Raw genomic sequence first — 18,424 nt, 5'->3', positions numbered from 1 at the left:
GAGCCATTTCCTGGCAAGAGCCGGCACGGGGGCCTCTCTGACCGGCAGCTCCTCTTCATTCTTGCACTACGAAGCCCTTGCTGCTGAGTCCTAGACCCAGATTCTGTCAATGAGCACCTGGGTCCTGGCTGGAGATTTGTGCCTAACTGGAGTGTGGGCCTGGTAAGCCCCTGACGTGTCTCCTTGGAAAAGTCAGGATAGGGTTTTGGCTTTGAGGTTTTAGAAGCTTTGTGGTCTCAAACTGCAAAGTCAGCAACTCCTGGCATCAAAGGACACAGGCGTGGGGATACCTCAGCCCCTTCTGGGGGAGGACAGTTAAATTTTTTTTCATCCACATTTATAAGGTCAATATAAATAATTATCTATGCTTATCAAGAGTTTTGCAAACCTTTCACAGGGTTATTTGGTTTCTTTGTGGGTTTTTTTGGCAGCGAGGCATGTGGGATCTTAGCTCCCCGACCAGGGATCTAACCTGCACCCCCTGCATTGGAAGGTAAAGTCTTAAACACTGGACCGCCAGGGAAGTCTCACTGAGTTTTATTTGTATCACACTACCTAGTTTTTAAAGACCATCCCTATCTGGTCATGCAGACGCTCTGACATCACACAGAAGCCTAGGCTACTACAGTCTGCAAATACTGGGAAGTTTAGAAACTCTCTCAAGTCACATAGCTAGAAAGTGACTACAGCCCAGGCCTCCTCTGCCCCAGCACAGCCAGCTCCGCGGCAGGGGTGGGGGGCACCCCCAGGCCTCCAGTCTCCTAATTCCATTCATGGAATGCTTCTTCAATGCTAACGATACCCTCAGCACAGTGTTACAAGTTGTGGAAGATGCCTGCCCTCAGGGAAGGTGGGATCCATTTGGTCAAAGGGGCCACAAAATAATGTAACAACGCACTAGCACCACAGTCTAGAGTAGAATTGGAGAGTCCTACCAGATGAAGAAAATAAAACTCTTCTCTTGACTGTTTGACCTCTGCTGAAACCAGCTGGGACAAATTGGGACAAAGAGCAGATATAAGGTCAAAAATAGAGTCCAGTAGGAGAGGGATGGTAGAAAGACCAAGACCGGGTCCCAGTCCTGTTGGAGGATTGATGGAAATAACAGTAGCTGTTATTGTTTCCTTTCAAATAACCCAGCTTTGTCCAAATTCAACTTTCATTTCACCAGTAGGTATTTCCCTTTGGCGGCGAGGAGGTGGTGGGGGGAATAGGCAAACCTTGATTCCAGATTTGGGGCTCTCCTCCTTAGTTTTAAAATGAGGAGGTGGGTAGGCAGGCTTTGTACGCTGCAAAGTTTCTAAGTGCGCCTGGGATACATCTGTAACTCACGGTTAGTAAAGAACTAAAAATAAAAATCCTTTGACTTCCTTCTCCTTTACCAGTGTTTTTGTTGCAGAAACCCCGCTGGACCAGCTACTGTCACTTCGTGTTGGTGGCATTTTAAAAAATTAGTCAGTGGTTAGGCTATTAAATGTTCAACTGCTAATGACGATGATTTTCCTTTCATTTATTTTACCATAGCAACATTTCCCCCTCTCTTAATGTCTTTGTTTAAACAATCAGCATTTCAACAAGAGTAAATATAATATTTTAAAAAGAGATATCACCATAAGCTAACACACCGACTGTTTTCATTTTTCCCTGCTTCTGATGTCCGTGCATATGTATTTTTACCTAATTACACTCATACTCTCGATACGTCATGTGATCTGACTTTTTCCTTTAGATTATGCTGTAAACATTTTCCGTTTCCATAGACCTCGTTATTATTATCTAATAGCTGCATAATATTCCACAGGATGGACGTTCCATCATTTGAGTTAACCATTTCCCTGTTCTTGGCCACTGAGATTGATGCCAACTTCTATTTCTCAGTGTATTGACTTAGATGCAATTTTTACAGAGACATAAAAAATGTCTTTGAGGTGTTTGTCTTTTGGAAGAGGAAACAAACAGCTCCAGCTCATTGTGTGTCTACCAGGTACAAAGATGGAGCCCAGACTCTAAAAGGCCAGTCAGTGGGTGAGTGGTTGCCAGATACTTATTCTATCTATGACAGGACAGAAACATCACCGATAGTTTGTAACTATGATAACAATGACATTCACTTTCATGATTAACAACCAAAAAATCAGAAATACTACGACATGGTGCCAATCCTAGCTTCCTCTTTTCTGTTCCCTTATGCCAGAGCCACATAAAACGGGACCACATTGCTAATGCCATTCTGCATTAGACTACAAATTAGCACCCCTTCATTGGGCCTGTGAGCATCAGAGTTGGATGCCAAGGGGAATGCGCTGTTCTCTCGGAAGAAGGCAGAAGGTCTCTTGTTGCCTTTAGGCTGGCAGGTGGAGGAATGGTGGTGGTACATACAGTAGGTGAGGGGGTGGTATATATTAGCAGTGGGAGGGTGGTATATATGGGGGGTATATGTAGCAGGTGAAGGGGTGGGCTGTGTACCGAGGGTCAGGCTGGCCCTTACCGTGTTCTCCTGTGACAGGAATGAAGCGAGTCCATGAAGAAGCGGGAGAGGAAGAGAGGGTTGGGGGCCTGGAGGTGGAGGCAGGTGCCACAGGCTGGATGGAGAAGGGAGGCAAAGAAGCCGAGGAAGGGGCGGGGCTTATGGGTGGTGGGGAAGAGGACAAGGGAGGGGGTGCGAGCTGTGCGCTCTGGGCGGCGCGGGGGGTACCCGGCGTGGGTGCAGAGGCGCGGGGCAGGACGGGGGCGGGGCTCGCGGGAGTGCTGGGCCGGAAGCGGGGGGCTCGCGGGAGTTCAGGGCCGGAGGGGCGAGGGGGCGGGACCGAAGGGCGCAGGGGCGGGGCCGGGGCGAGGTGCGCGGGGCGCGGGCGGGAGGTGCGCGGTGGGGCGGGGTCTGTGGTGGTGAGGGGCCCGGGCGGGGCGTGCAGGGGCGGGGCCTGTGGGGCGCGGGGGCGGCGCAAGAGGGCGCGGGGGCGGGGCCGCGCGCGTTCGCAGCCGCGAGCCCAGCGCTGTACCGAGCGCTGTACCCCGCGCGTCCCGCCGCGTCCCGGTGCCACCGCCGCGGCCCCACCATGCTCCCGCTGCTCGGGCTGTGCTTGGCCCTGCCGTTCTGCGCGGGGTCGCTGGAAGAGGCGCAGAGCTGGGGGGACACTTCGGAGCAAGTAAGTGGAGTTCGGGGGGCCGCAGGGCGGGCCCGGGACGCGGGCTGCCGCCCTTTCCCACCGCCTCCTTCGGGCGCGTGGCTGCCGGACAGGCTCCTGGACGCGAGGAAGGGAGGGTTCACCCCCATCTCCTGTCACATCGTCCCTCCACCTCCTCTCTGTCCCCAGCCTTCTGCTCGGGAACTTCCCCATCTACTGGTCCCTCGAGGAGAGCGTCTGGCTGGCGAAGTTTCTTGCAGAATTGTGTCTGCCACTTCAAAATCCTGCAGAACCAAATCTCCTTGGCTCCTGTTACCTGCGCGGGTTTCTGCTAGTTTTTTGTTGTTCATTTCTGAGCCAGAGCCCCAGGTTAACTACAGGATTCTTTAAGACTCGTGTGTGGGGTAGTGTGTTGTTGCTGTCGGTTCCTAGTTGTCCCAGAGAGAAAGCACATCTAGGAAAAGTTCCAAACTCCTGGAAGCCTCTGCTTTTCCCATCTGAAAACAGGGAGAACACGACTTTCCCTCAGGTTCTTATCAATGCTTTAGCAGTTTAAAGGTGGCCAGATGATGGGCAGAGGATCAAGAACCAAAGGGTCTCAGTTACCCTGGTTAATGCTCTGTGTATCTGCCAGGGTTTTTAAAATGGCTTAACCTCACAGGTGAATGAAACCTGCAAATATGAAATCGCAGTACAATGCCCCATGGATAGGAAAGCTCTTTGACGAGTATAAAACACGTTGGAACAGTTTTCAAAGCGCAGACCTTATAGGGAGAAATGGCTCTGTCCTGATTAAAGGCTCCTGGTGCTGTTTACACACACGTATTTAAGTTGTTTAGCTGATAGCATGCTTTCACAGGATGGGAAGAAGAGATAAGCAAGTATACTTTCTGTCCCCTTTCCCAGCACCTTGGTTTGAAGAGCAGATCTGGAAAACAGAATCTACCTAAACATCCCGTAGTTACTTTCATGTTGACGCTCCCTCAAGGATGTGCTTATCTGTGAAATGGAAGAAATGGTCATTCTCTTGTAGGACTATCAGGAGAAATAACCCATAAAAATTCCAGGAGGCTGTGCGGTGGAGGAGAAACATGCAGGCTTGGGATCCAGAGCGAAAGGCTAGTCTCTCCTTTGCCCTTTACAGCTGTGTGGCCTGGACAAGCTGCTTACCTTCTCTGAGCCTTCCTTTACTGTCCATCACAGCACGGAACACACCTCCTCTTGAGCATACTTGTAAGGATCCAGCTGCTAGTTTATGTAAAGGACCTGGTATACAGTGGGTGCTCAAGAAATGGTAACTGTTTTGGTCAGTGGTTAAGGGCATAGACTTGGTGCCTGGGCTCGATTCCTGATTCTGGCACTTACCAGCTCTGTGACGCTGAGCAAGGTCCTGGGTGCTTCAATCTCCAATTCTGTGAAAAGTGAGAGAGAATAGGGTGATGAGGATTGGGTAGTTAATACACCTAAGGTGCTGGGAACGGTGTCAGCACTTAATGTTGGTGGCTGCTGTTAGGCTTGGGCAGCTGAAATGCTGAGGGTAGGAATTTAGGGTAAAGATCCTAAAACTTTTTTTAGGGGGCGGAGGGAGAAGAATGTGGGAAGCACTGAAACAAAGATTCTGTTTGTGAACTAGGAGGAGGGACTAAAGCTCTTACATCTGCAAGTCCAAGTAGGCTTAACACTGAACTTCCCTGAATAGAAGAACACAGGTTTAGCCCATTTTAGTGACTTCATGCAGCCGTCAACTCACGACACTATTTATTCATCTGGAAAATGACTAAATCAGAAAAGACTCCAAATATAAAGTTCTGTGAAAATTTGCGATTTTACCTTTTTATCCCTACTGTATTAAAAAAATTTGTGTGTGTGTTTAAGATGTAGGATTTGAGAGCACAGGCTCCAGAATCAGACTTCCTGGGTTTGAATCCTGGCTCTGCACTTACTGGGGAGTTAATTAACATCTATGAGCCCCTATTTACCCATCTTGAGAATGGGGATGATGAGATTATTAATTAAAAGGATTTTGAAGATTAAAATAGTTAATATACTTAGAACTTAGAATGGTGCCTGGCAATGCAGTTAGTGCTCTGGTCTCAATAATTATGGTCTTCAAAATTATATGTGAACAATTTTTAAAATTTATTTTTTATTGAAGTGTAGTTGAATTACAATGTGTTAATTTCTGCTGTATAGCAAAGTGATTCAGTTATACATATATATATTTACATTCTTTTTCATATTCTTCTCCATTATGGTTTATCACAGGATATTGAATATACTTCCCTGTGCTATACAGTAGGACCTTGTTGTTTATCCTTTCTGTATATAATAGTTGGCATCTGCTAATCCCTAACTCCCAATCCAAACCTCTCCCACCATCCCTCCCCCTTGGCGACCACCAGTCTATTCTGTATGTCCCTAATTCTCTTCTGTTTCATAGATAGGTTCATTTATGTCCAGTTTTAAATTCCACATATAAGTGATATCATATGGTATTTGGTGAACAATGTTTAAATGTCAATGAATATGTAAGTATTAATGTACCTGAACTTGCCTATTAGCTTGTGTGGCAATTCTTGTGCTGCAACTTGCCTATTAGCTTGTTATATAACTTTAATTGAAAATATTACTAATAATATCCTAGATTCAAGTCCCTTCCTCCCTCTCCACCTCATCTGTAAACAGTGTTACCCGTAGTGTAATAAACCCACTATCAGCAGTGGTTTTCAAACTGCAGCCTGCAGAAGGACACTCGGGGGCTCTTTAAACATTCAGATTCCTATGCCCCACCCCCATTAATTTCCATCCACTAGGTTTGGGTGGGACCCAGATGATCCTGAAGCAGGGGATGCACGGACCACACTTAGACTAATTCAGCTTTGAAAGAACCTTTCAGGAAATCAATATTAAAAAGCAAGGCTCTTGTATAAAATCAGCCTGCTTTCAAATTGATATGGTTTCTTTTTTTTAAAAAAAATATTTATTTAGTTATTTATTTTTGGCTGTGTCGGGTCATCATTGTGGCTCGCGGGCTTCTCTCTAGTTGTGGCATGAGGGCTCGCGGGCTTAGTTGCCCTGCGGCATGTGGGATCTTGGTTCCCCGACCAGGGATCGAACCCGCGTCCCGTGCATTGGAAGGCAGATTCTTAACCGCTGGACCACCAGGGAAGTCCCTCAAACTGATATGGTTTCTTTAACTATGGAGCTACGTTCCCATTATTACAAAAGCAGTTTTTAATTTACAGGATAATAGTAGGCACCAAGTGTTGAGTGTCAGGGAGAGTTTGCTAGGAGCTCTATGTAAACATAATAAGAAGCAATAAAGTATATGGTTAAGAGCACCCCAAGTGGAACCAGACTGCCTGGGTTCAAATCTGGATCCCACCACTTACTGGCTGTGTGTACTTGGGCAAGTAACTTAACCTCTCTGGGTCTCCGTTTCCTCACCTGCAAGATGGCGTTGTTAATGGTTCCTACCTCATAGACGGGGGTGGATCTAAGTTTTGAGAGAGGAGTCAAGTTTACCTAATGGGCAAAGCCCTCTTAAAGAAAAATGCCAAATGCTAAAAGTGCTAAAATAAACATTTATTTAGAATGATAAATAAATCACAGCAAATGACACATTTTGACAAACACTACGAATACCACCGTTTGTTAAGGGACCGTGCAAGTGAAGGATCCTGACGCTTACCTTTTATTAGCTTCTAAACAATAATAAACTATTAAATAAAAAATAGCAAACCCACTTCTGGTCCTGTTTGTTGTGAGGATAAAATGAGTTGATTCAGGCACAGCACTTACACATAGTAAGCACTCAGGTCTTATTAGCTATTTGGGTTGTTTATGTGCAGCCTGGTTGAATCTCTGCCACTGCAAGGAAGGCCTCAGCGAGCTTATGCTCCAGGAGAACCATGGACGTCCACCCAGGGGAAGTGATGCCTGCAAGGGATATTTCAGAGCCCAGATTAGAACCCAGGATCGCTGCATGCCAAGCCGGGCTCTCAGTGACTCCTCCAAAGACCGCCACTTTCATATTTACAATGTAATGTAATTTGTTTAAATACGATTTTAATTTGTAGCTCCTGGCACGTAGATTGTGTTCAGCATAGGCTTCTGGTACCACACTCACAGCGAGGATACATTTCTAATTCCCTGAATCGAGCATTTCTGCAGTTTTAAGTTTTATAGTCTCTCACTCAGAACCTTTGCATTTGGGAAAACAAAGAAAATCAAGACCAGTTTTGGTTTTTTTTAACGCTTTGAAAAGTAAAGTCAAGGAAAGATTCTCTGAGCTCCAGACCACTCAATAATGTCTCCTTTATGTGCACGGGTGTGATCGTTGCAATGGAGTTCTAAGGCTGGATGGGGAAGAAGGGTATTACGGGAGAGATTCCAGAGATTTACTCACTCCTGAACCAGAACCAGCTATAACTGGTTTCTTTGGGGGGAGGTGGGGAGAAGGATGGGGGAGTCCTGCGAGCTGGGCGATGAGTCGTATGTGACTTCGTGTTCCTAACGAACGCTCTCCCAAGGTCCTGTATGCGCTAACATAAAGCAGCCATGCCCACCGTGCTGTCAGAGGTCCAGCTGGAGGTCCTGTAAGCTTTCTGTATCTAAGGAGCAGAGGGTCCGTTTAGGAAAATGGGGCCATAGGATGGAGACCTGAGCTTTCCTTGTGGGGTTGGGGGGTGGTCCCAACCTCCTGATTATCTTCCCACAAGCCAGATCCATTTCCCTTGTTTCTCACAGGTTAAAAGAAACAAGGTGACTTGCCTAAGGTTAGTTGGTTTGGGTTTTGTTTTTGTTTTTCCAGCTGCCTGGAAAATTGTTTGGAATTTCAGCCCCCAAAAGAAGTTTCTTCTTCCATTGCTGAGGTTATGGGCCCCCCAAATGGCAAGAGGTTCATAGCAGGACAACCTGCAACAACATTTCTCCAAAGGAAGAGAACTTTTGTGCGGATGACAGAGAATTACCCAGATGGGATCCTCCCAGACTAAGTGTCCTCGGTCCAGGTGATGGGTGGCATCTCCCGTGCTGTCCACCCTGTAGCCCTGGGTTTGGTGTCAGGTCCTGTATCAGATCTCTGAGGCAGCGGACTCCTGAGCTCCTGGCTCTTGGTTTCAGGTTTTCAGAATGCCCTCAGAAGATGGAGCCCAGCGGGTAGATACATTTCTGGCACAGAGCCCGCTGGGAACTCATGTCTTCAGCTGTTTGGCGGTGTGTGGCTGAGGCTGGCCTAAGTACAGCCTGAGGGCATGAACCCCGTCTTTCTGTCCCTCTTTCAGTGGACCCGGGTCATTAAAGCATCCATCCCTAATGGGAATGTGTTTGTTCTGCCTATTCACAACATCCCTCACCCTGGGTGGAATTAGGGTTCACTCCTCTTCTCCTTTCCTGTGCTTTCCCATCTGTGGATTTTCTGGAATGCTTTCACGGTGTTTCTCTTCCCTCCCAATCCTGATCCAACACTGTGATTGATCCTGGGGTGAGAATACCATCTCTGTTATCCAAATTACGAACACTAAGCAGTGCCTGCTGTTTTTTATCTCTGGTTGGACTACCCGATGATGGAGTAGAGGAGATTCCAATCCCCCAGCTCTGATGGTGTTATTGCTGCATTATTTGTGCAAAGGCAGTCTTCAGCCACCCTTGCACATCCTGGTAGGGAATGCTGCTTGGTCCATGTGAGTTAAAGAGGCAGATGATGAGCTTTTTCTCAGCATGGTTCCTGTATTGAACTGGATGCTCTTTGAATTTCTCTTCCCCTTTCATTCCACTCCAACAAACATCCTACACAACTACTTCTAGCCATCCCTCCATCGTAAAGCCTCTCATGGTCATCTGAGAACATAGTGAACTCTTCTGTTTTCCATTTCCTTTGTAAAAATTACCTCGTCTACTAAGTCTTCCTGAGTGTATTTCTTTCAAGTTGGGTAGTATGGTCCTTGATGGCAAAGATCGTGGCTCATATTTCTCAATAAACACTGTGGTCTGGACATCTGTTCTGATGCTGGAGAAGTAAGCTCAGCTCAGTAGGAGCAAAACATCCTATTTGAGCCATCTCTTAATTCTGTTATTTGGGGGTCCATGCTCTGAGATTACTCTTCATGGCAGCCCTTGACATTAAGCTGGAGTCGGTTACTTACCTGTCCTTAACCCACACTCCCAGGTTCTTACCAGGCAATGGGAAAACTCTCAAACAATAAAAGGGATCAGGAATTCCTAACTAAAAACAATGAAGATGACATTGCTGTCATTTCCACTTCTAATCCTAGCTGGCACCAGGAAGTTTTGATTCTGGTTCAGTCTGAGTCTAAATTTGGACTGAAGTGTAGCCATCGTGATCCCCTGAGAGGTCAGATAGTCATCTCAAAAATGAAAAACCAACCTCTGTTGTTCTCCTTAATGCTTGTTTATTTTCTTGGAAAACCTATTTTACAAAGGAGGAGACTTCAAAGAAATACTTTAGATCAACCAGAGAACATAATACCTGAGCAGGGCTGAGCTTCCCTTCTGACCATGGCTATCTTAAGTGGTCCCCAGCCTATTCCACAATTTTAGGAAGGGAGAGGCCTGAGCTGAGCCTGCAGACCCGACCTAGACCTTGCCCAGGACGCTTCTTCTGGCTTTCCTTGGACGGTCCCAATCATCCCATGTCATTTTAGAAATAGAAACCAGTGTCCTCCTAGTCATTGTTTGGTTCTCATAAGGAGCCAGGGCCGATGTCAACCTAAATCCTGTACTGATTCTTTCTATTCCATGTTCTGTAGAATAGGAGACTCTATAATGGCTTATAATGGTAATTTACAGTAGCATTATCTATTTTCAGGAGGGATCAGGGAGAGGATAGTGATTAAACCCATTTCTGTTATACTTTTAGTTAACAAAATGGAAATACCTTTATTGTTTTTTTCCTATTTGGAAGTGATACACAGTAATTTGTCTAAAACTGAGATAGTACAAAAAAGTTTAAAGAAAAAGAATTTAATCACTCAGAGGTAACAGCCATTAGCATTTTGGGCACATTCTACACATGTAGACACTTATAAAAATGAGATCATGTTAAATATAGCGTTTTGCTACCTGATTTAATCACTTAAAGTATGTCTGAATGTATAAGTGAGGACAGGCCAGGCTGTCCTCGCTGGGGTAACAACCCCCAAATCTCAGTGACTTAAATGACAAACGTTTATTTCTTACTTGTATAACTTGTCCATCTTGGATTGTCGGTGCAGCAAGTGTGATCTTGGGCTTGATGGAGCAGTGACCATATCAAACGTTGCTAATTACTATGCCGGTGAGAAAAGGCAGTTCTGGAGGACCTCACACTTGCGATCAAATCCTTGGTGCAGAAGTGACAGACGCCACTTAACATTCATAACTTACTGGCCAGAGCCAGTCCCGTGGCTCTGTCTTCCCACAAGGGGGCCAGGAAATGCAATCCTTCTGGCAGAGAGTTGGAGAAATATTTGGTGAACAGCACAGAAGTCCAGTAAAATTAACATTGAGGTCAGTAAATAGAGGCCCACACTATTATTTTCAATAGCTGTATTCTAATTAATCAATGTATCATAATATATTTAACCAAACCATTTTTAAAGGATATGTTAGGCTATTTCCAATGATTAGCAATTGTTTTGAAAGTTGCAAAGAATTTTTTTGTACATTCATTTTTTTCCTATTGATTTTTCCCCCATATGATGCTTTTCTGAAACTACGATTTCTAAATTAGAAGACGTGCATACTGGTGGAAATGTAAAATGTTACGGCCGCTTTGAAAACTGGTTTATCTATTTCTTAAAAGTTAAATTGATCATATGATCCAGGAATTCCACTTGTAGGTATCTGCCTGAGGAAACTAAAAACATATGTCCAACACAAAGAACTCTATCTGAATGTTCATGCAAGTTCCACATTATAAATAATAGCCAAAAAGTAGAAATAACCTAAACATCCATCAACTGGCCAATGTATAAACAAAATGTGGTGTATCCACACGATGGAATATTATTCAGATGTAAAAAAGAACAAAGTGCTGATAAATGCTACAAGATTACGCTAAGTGAAAAAAGCCAGTAATAAATGACCACATATGGTATGATTCCATGTATATGAAATGCCCAGAATGAGTAAATCCATAGAGACAAAATAGATTAGTGGTTGCCTGGGGCCAGGGCAAAGGCTGGGGCTGGGAGCTGGTGGGTAAGGGGTGCAGCCTTTCTTTTAGGATAATAAAAATGTTCTAAATTGATTGTCGTGGTGATTACACAACTCTGTGCATACACTACAACACATTGAATTGTTTTAAATGAATGAATTTTATTGTTTGTAAATTATACCTCATAAAGCTGTTGAAAAAGGCATGCATACAGTCTAAGCATATTTTCCAAGTCTGTGATCGACATTGTCAAACTGCCCTCCAGAAAGGCCGATTCATCACTCACAGCAGCGGTAGTTAACACTTCTGTTCTTTAAACAGTGATGTGTCATGAGAAATAATCAGCAACCAGCTAGGACTTTTAAATTAGTCCAGAGGGGCTGGTTAATTATTATATGATTTTTAAAAATAAGGATGTTATTACCGTCCCATGCCCCTCCTGTGCATGTGGGAAAATATAACAAATCATCCACAAAAAACACAGTAAGAAAGTTCAAGGTAAGTTCAGGTTTGCTTCCAGAGTTTCCTGGAGTTTTGAGCGGAGTGAATGAGCCCATCAGTGTTGAGCTGACAGGTTTACTCGTTGTAACAGACACAACAGCAAAGAGCCGATTTTCAAGCCAAAAGTGAATGGAAACCGAAAACAGATATTTTCTAATGAACTCTGTCCTGGCCATTTCATCTGTCTTCCCCTAACAGATGTAAGAACCCTCAGGTGAGGAGGGTGTGTGACATCGTGGGTTCAGCAGTCAGCCAGGTCTGAGAGGGATGAATTCTAATCCTGGCCTGGACGCTCCCTGGTTACAGGTCCAAACTGCTTTTCAGGATGGATAACCCTTTGCGTGAATTCGAATTGGTTTTAACCCCCCTCATGTAACTCACATGAGAATGACCTCACGATCATATTTTATGTCTCTTTTCTTCTTCTAGGTTGCACTCAGGGTCCCAAGGCAAGTCAGGCTGTTGCAAAGGCTGGTACGTATATTCACGTATGTTCTCTTAAAAATCTGTTCCCCTCGCTGTTCTGTGTATTTTGAACCAGGCAATAACTATGTTCGCAGCTTCTCCAAAGCTGATAAATTGCATGTAGAAGAAATCGAACATGAAACAGTGTAGCTTCTGTAAGGCTTTCTTTTATAGGCTTTTATAAGGCTTTCTTTAAGTGGATTTTTTTTCTGAAAAGAGACCTGATTATTCCAGTAGAACTATAAGGACGAAGTGTGAAGTTTTCAAAGACCTTCTTAGAAAAAAGCCCAACACCTAAGTGAATCTTTACTTTTTTATGATGTTCTTACACAAGAAATAAAGGCTGTGTTGTGAAGTAAACAGCTAAAGCAAGCAAAGAATTCACATTTGTAGATTAAAGCTTTGTGTAATGGAAGTTGGTCCAGGCTCTCAGTGCATGCTGGAGGTTTCCAGATGGAACTTGGGCAGATAGATGTTCAGGATTCTAAGCATTTATCTGAAATGATCTCAGTCCTTCCTTCCCACTGTGTGTGCCATGACATAACAAAATGTGGGGACACGCCTTCAGGCTCTGAGGTTATGGATTCCTCTGTACATCCTCAGGAATGAGCCATTTACCGAAGGCCTCCCCTCTCCTGGCTGGTGGTCGAGTCAAGGCTGGATTGACCATGACCAGTGTTGCAATCATTACCATCTTTACTTGGACCAGAACTTTGTATTCTCATCGTTTTCTGCATGACCTCTTCCTCCCCTCCCTTCTCCTATCCTCCCAATCCGACTCCCCATACCCCAGGTTTGCTGACCTCATTGTCTCATGTTTTTGTCCATGTTCACATCATCATGCACAGACATATGTGAACATAAACGGGTCAAGAATTGTGAAGAGTCTAGATTTTTACCCTACTTACAAGCCAATAAGCTAGTCTGTTGCTGTTTCATGGTTGCTGGCACCAAACAAGAGACTCCTGGGCCAGAGATGAAGGATGATTTATTACTCACAGTAAGAGCAGAAGTCAGAGTGGCAGGATTGGTGCCTTTCCTCCAGCTCCGTTCTCATGTAGTGATACAGAGAGGGCCAGGCGACACCTACACACGTGGCTGGTTTTATCACAAGAGGGGTACTGTAGAGCACAGGGAACTCTACTCAGTCCTCTATGATGACCTATATGGGAAAAGAATCTAAAAAAGAGTGGATATGTGTATAGGTATAACTGATTCACTTTGCTGTACAGCAGAAACGAGCACAGCATTGTGAATCAACCATACTCCAATAAATATCAGTTAAAAAAAAAAGAGAGAAACGCTAAGCTTAGGGAACCTGACTCTTTTGTAATGTGCGCTAAGCCTGCCTGATCTTTGCCCTGGAGGGAGACATTCTCTTTTTTACTCTGGACTTTAAGCCAACCCGCCCTTTGCTCTGAAGGGAAGCCCCACCTCTCTCTTCCCAAGCTGCTGATTATACGAATATCCTGGAAAATGTAGTACAAAACAGAGGTAGCCAGTGCCTCTGCTCGGAAAATGTGCAGAAATACCAGACTCATGGACAGTAGTCTCCCAGCAAGACATAGATACACATATTCATTCATTCAACAAGGTTTTTTTTTTTTGTTTTGTTTTTGGCCAAGCCACGCGGCTTGTGGGATCTTAGTTCCCTGACCAGGGATTGAACCCGTGCTGCTTGCAGTGAAAGCGCTGAGTCCTAACCACTGGACTGCCAGGGAATTCCCAACAAGTTATTTTTTTGAATCCTTACTATCTGCCCAGAAATGTTGAAGGCATTGGGAATACAGCAATGAACAAAACAGGCAAAAGACCCTGTCTTTCATAGAGCTTGGATTCTAAAGCGGGGCAGAGATAGACACAGTCAGTAAATAAATGGTTAAGTGTGTTAGGAATAGAGAAGATGCCATGAGAAAAACAACATGGCAGAGGCAGGTGGGGGACCCTCGTGTACATTGGCATGTAGGAGAGTTCTCGTATTTGCTTTCAGACAGTGGGACCATGTAACCACAGCTACTGTTCCCTGCATGCTGACCATGTGCCAGGCATTGTCCTGAGCGCCTCATGTGTCATAGCTCAACCAAATATAGAGACGTTTTACAGATGAGAAAACCAAGGTTCAGAGAGATTGAGTCACTTGTCCAAGATTGCACTTTCCAAAAGAGGTGGTTGAACCAGGATTTTGAGTCCCAGCAGTCTAGCTTCTGAGTCTGTGCTTGTCACTCATACACCCAACTGCCTTCTCACCTGATTGTATTTTTCTATTTCTTATTATTTTCACTCAACAGTGCCTCACCTGGCCTACCTCTATCCGTTCTTTTAGATGGTGAAAAATATTACAGGTTGTTGGCACACGATGGTTTATCAAGCATTCTACTATTGATGAGCTTTCAATATTTTTCCAATTTTTTTGCCCCTGTAAATGCTGCTGCAAAAAATTTTTTTTCTAATATGTGGATGCTTTTAATTCTATGGCTGAGATTTTCAGTAAGAGGATTGCTGAGTCAGAGTGCACATACACTTTTAATTTTGATAGATGTAGTCAGACTACTTTTTGAATACACCTAGTACCTTCTGTCTTAATTTCATTTCTATCAGCAGTGATGAATATGTACATTTCTGCCAGCAGTGCTATAATTACTCCTTTTGATTTGTCAGTCTCTTAGATTTAAAGTGATACCTCATTGTTCCTTTAATGTGCATTTCCCTGAGTTTGGACTTTTCCCCATATATTTATTGGCATTCAGGGTTGTTCTTCTGTGAAATTTTTTCTGCACCCATTTTTCTATTGTGTTTTTTTATCCCCTAATTGTCAGTATGTAGGAGACCTTTGTGTGCCATGCAGACTCTGTCTTCTGAATTGGAAGAGTTCTCCCCTAAATCTGTTATTTGTCTATTAACTTTGTATATAGTATAGTTGCCATACAAAAGCTTTAAGTTCCTGAGTAATAAATAAGTTTATCTGTTCTTTATACCCTTCAAGGTTTCATTCTTGGTTACAAAGATTTCCTTGGCCCTTTGCCTTAGACTGATTTATACAATCTCTCAAATTTTCTTAGAAATCTGGGAATGTTAAAAGCCTCACTTTTACTGATACACGTATTATAATTTTGTCATGTGGACTTTATTTACCCATCCAAACACTACCAGAATGATCTTTCCACCATAGGTCTGGTGCATCACTCTCTTTTGCAGATGTCTTCAGTGACTTTGTATCACCTGTAGGATTAACTCTGAGGACATCTATGGCCCCTTGTGATCTGGCTCCTGCCTGCCTCTGTAGCTCTCGTTTACCTGAGTCTCCTTGTATTTCGTGTTCTAGCCGTACCACACTAATCTGAATGTTCTCTACTCTAATTAATGAAGAGGACGTGGTGACCACAGCTGGTACCCTCCTATCACTGCCAGCTCATGGACCCCTGGGGATTTGCTTGATTTTATTCTGAATTAAGTAGATACCCTTTTAATGAAGCTCTCTGGTATCACAGACACCAAAAATGTGTATGTTTTGAAAAGCAGGAGTATCTTTTTTTCTGAGTCTCCATGGTGCTTAACAGCTACTGGCCTGTTTTCCTAAAATAATTCACTGCCATCCTTTAACCTCCCGATGGCAGGGGCCGTGTCTTGGCATCCCCTTCCTAGCAGATATTCTAAAATTTGTAGCTGGGATGTGTTTTGAGCAGATGTGGTGAGACACACAGACACAGAAATGATCGTCACGAAGGAGGAAGTTTATACTCAGAGATCCCGAGGGATGAGAGGCACGGCAGTGCTATGTGGGGAAGCACCGGGTCAGTCAGGGGGCAGCAGGGACAGAGAGAGAATGCGGCTAAGAGCCTTTATTGGGGTTTTTACAGGAAGGAATTGATGAGTCAGGTTAGGTATGCTGCGTAAGCTTAGGATTGGGTAGTTGGAATAATTTTGGCAGTCTCTGAGCTACAGGGATGGTCCGCAGTGGTCAGGTACCTGGTCCTGGGGTGATGCGGGGCAGGGGGAATATTGGTTGGTGTGTGAGAGTTTGGTAAAGGAGGTGGTTTGGGGAGAGGGCTCCGTGCTGATTGGTTGTATCTCGAAGGTGTGCTCGCAGGGGCGTCATTTGCTATCTCTAGGAATCAGCTGGCCCTGGGAGGAGCAGCCTCTCTGAGATCAAAGCCCCAAATGCCAGAGCATCAAGAATATAGAAAATAAGAAAATATAGTCAGTTCAGCAGGTAGTGTGGTGCTGGGCACCATTACCTCACTGAGAGCTAGCTACGTACATGTCTGTCTCCCTGCTCCCAACTCTAGCCATCATGGTTTATCTGTTTTAGGGGGTATACAGAATGGAATTTTTTTTTCTGCATAAAGATGATAATTGCATTTTGTGTTTCCTCTCTAAACATAATGAAATATTGCCCTATAGAATGTATTACTGCAAATGGGCGATTCAGAGCTGATGACACCCTCTGTCTACAGAGGGAAAATTATTTCCCCAAGGTGGTGAATACAGTCATCAGGGAGGTGCCCGGTCTGAGGTCCTCTGCTTCACGTAATAACAGCATGAGCTGTGTTTTTCTCAAAAGGAAGACGCATTCAGGTTTAGTAAAGATCTCTGGACGGGAGTCAGCCCATTGCCAAGCTCTGTAAAGTGAGAGGGGCTGCTGAGGTTGTTTCTGAGGTTCTCTCCCACCTTTGGGCTGGTTTCTTCTAGAGGTCGACAAAGAACTCGTAGACCGGGATGAAACAGCAGAAGTTTAATCTTCTGGGAAGAGACCTGGCTCCTGGCAAAGGCCGTGGCAAACACTCCCCTGTCACAGTTCCAGATGGCATCTTGGGGGATTCAGGATGTCTTCTGGGTGGATTGATCTTAAGTGACTCACATGAGTCACACAGAAACCTCTGGTCCCCCAAGCAGCTAATTAAGACACTCCCTGCCTAAAAACGCTTTTCCATCTGTTTCACTTTTGCAGGAAAGATAATGAAGACATTATTATGTCACAGGAAGACTTGATTTCTGCCCCCTGTTTTCCAGCCCACATTCCTAAACAAAATACTGAGTTGAATGCAAATATGGAAAGCGTGTTGGATTTTTAAGAACTGTGCTTTGGGAAAAACCGAGACCACGGTTTTATATCCTCTCTTTTATGACACATTTTCGTAAACCTCTGCCATTCCAGGTTCTGTGCTTGGCCTTGGGGTGGTGCATCTCCTCACGATTTTATGTACCTGGCCAGTATTCTTCGCCCCATGTGCCCTCCTTTCTAACTAAATTGCACTATTCTTTTTTTTTTTTTAACATCTTTATTGGAGTATAATTGCTTTACAATGGTGTGTTAGTTTCTGCTTTATAACAAAGTGAATCAGTTATACATATACATACGTTCCCATATCTCTTCCCTCTTGCATCTCCCTCCCTCCCACCCTCCCTATCCCACACCTCTAGGTGGTCACAAAGCACAGAGCTGATCGCCCTGTGCTATGCGGTTGCTTCCCACTAGCTATCTATTTTACGTTTGGTAGTGTATATATGTCCATACCACTCTCTCTCTTTGTCACAGCTTACCCTTCCCCCTCCCCATATCCTCAAGTCCATTCTCTAGTAGGTCTGTGTCTTTATTCCCGTCTTGCCACTAGGTTCTTCATGACTTTTTTTTTTTTCCTTAGATTCCATATATATGTGTTAGCATACTGTATTTGTTTTTCTCTTTCTGACTTACTTCACTCTGTATGACAGACTCTAACTCCATCCACCTCACTACAAATAACTCCATTTCATTTCTTTTTATGGCTGAGTAATATTCCATTGTATATATGTGCCACATCTTCTTTATCCATTCATCCGATGATGGACACTTAGATTGCTTCCATGTCCTGGCTATTGTAAATAGAGCTGCAATGAACATTTTGGTACATGACTCTTTTTGAATTATGGTTTTCTCAGGGTATATGCCCAGTAGTGGGATTGCTGGGTCGTATGGTAGTTCTATTTTTAGTTTTTTAAGGAACCTCCATACTGTTCTCCATAGTGGCTGTATCAATTTACATTCCCACCAACAGTGCAGGAGGGTTCCCTTTTCTCCACACCCTCTCCAGCATTTATTGTTTCTAGATTTTTTGATGATGGCCATTCTGACCGGTGTGAGATGATATCTCATTGTAGTTTTGATTTGTAAATTGCACTATTCTTGTGCCAGGAA

General features: G+C 44.3%; 1 protein-coding gene across 2 annotated transcripts in view; it reads left to right on the top strand.

The window, feature by feature from the left end:
* Window positions 1-2,963: 2,963 nt before the first annotated feature.
* Window positions 2,964-18,424, top strand: part of ITIH5 (inter-alpha-trypsin inhibitor heavy chain 5) — a 75,424-nt gene continuing 59,963 nt past the window's right edge. For both annotated transcript variants that reach the window (XM_082387137.1, XM_082387136.1), the window contains exons 1-2: window positions 2,964-3,146; window positions 12,214-12,258. In XM_082387137.1, coding sequence (XP_082243263.1) covers window positions 3,057-3,146; window positions 12,214-12,258 — 135 coding nt within the window. In that variant the 5' untranslated portion in view covers window positions 2,964-3,056. The remainder of the gene's footprint in view (window positions 3,147-12,213; window positions 12,259-18,424) is intronic.

This window comes from Balaenoptera borealis (assembly GCF_965194805.1).
Source record: "Balaenoptera borealis genome assembly, chromosome: 3".
Taxonomy (NCBI): Eukaryota; Metazoa; Chordata; class Mammalia; order Artiodactyla; family Balaenopteridae; genus Balaenoptera; species Balaenoptera borealis.
The sequence above is the reverse complement of the archived record's forward strand: the minus strand, read 5'-3'. Positions and strand labels throughout refer to the sequence as shown.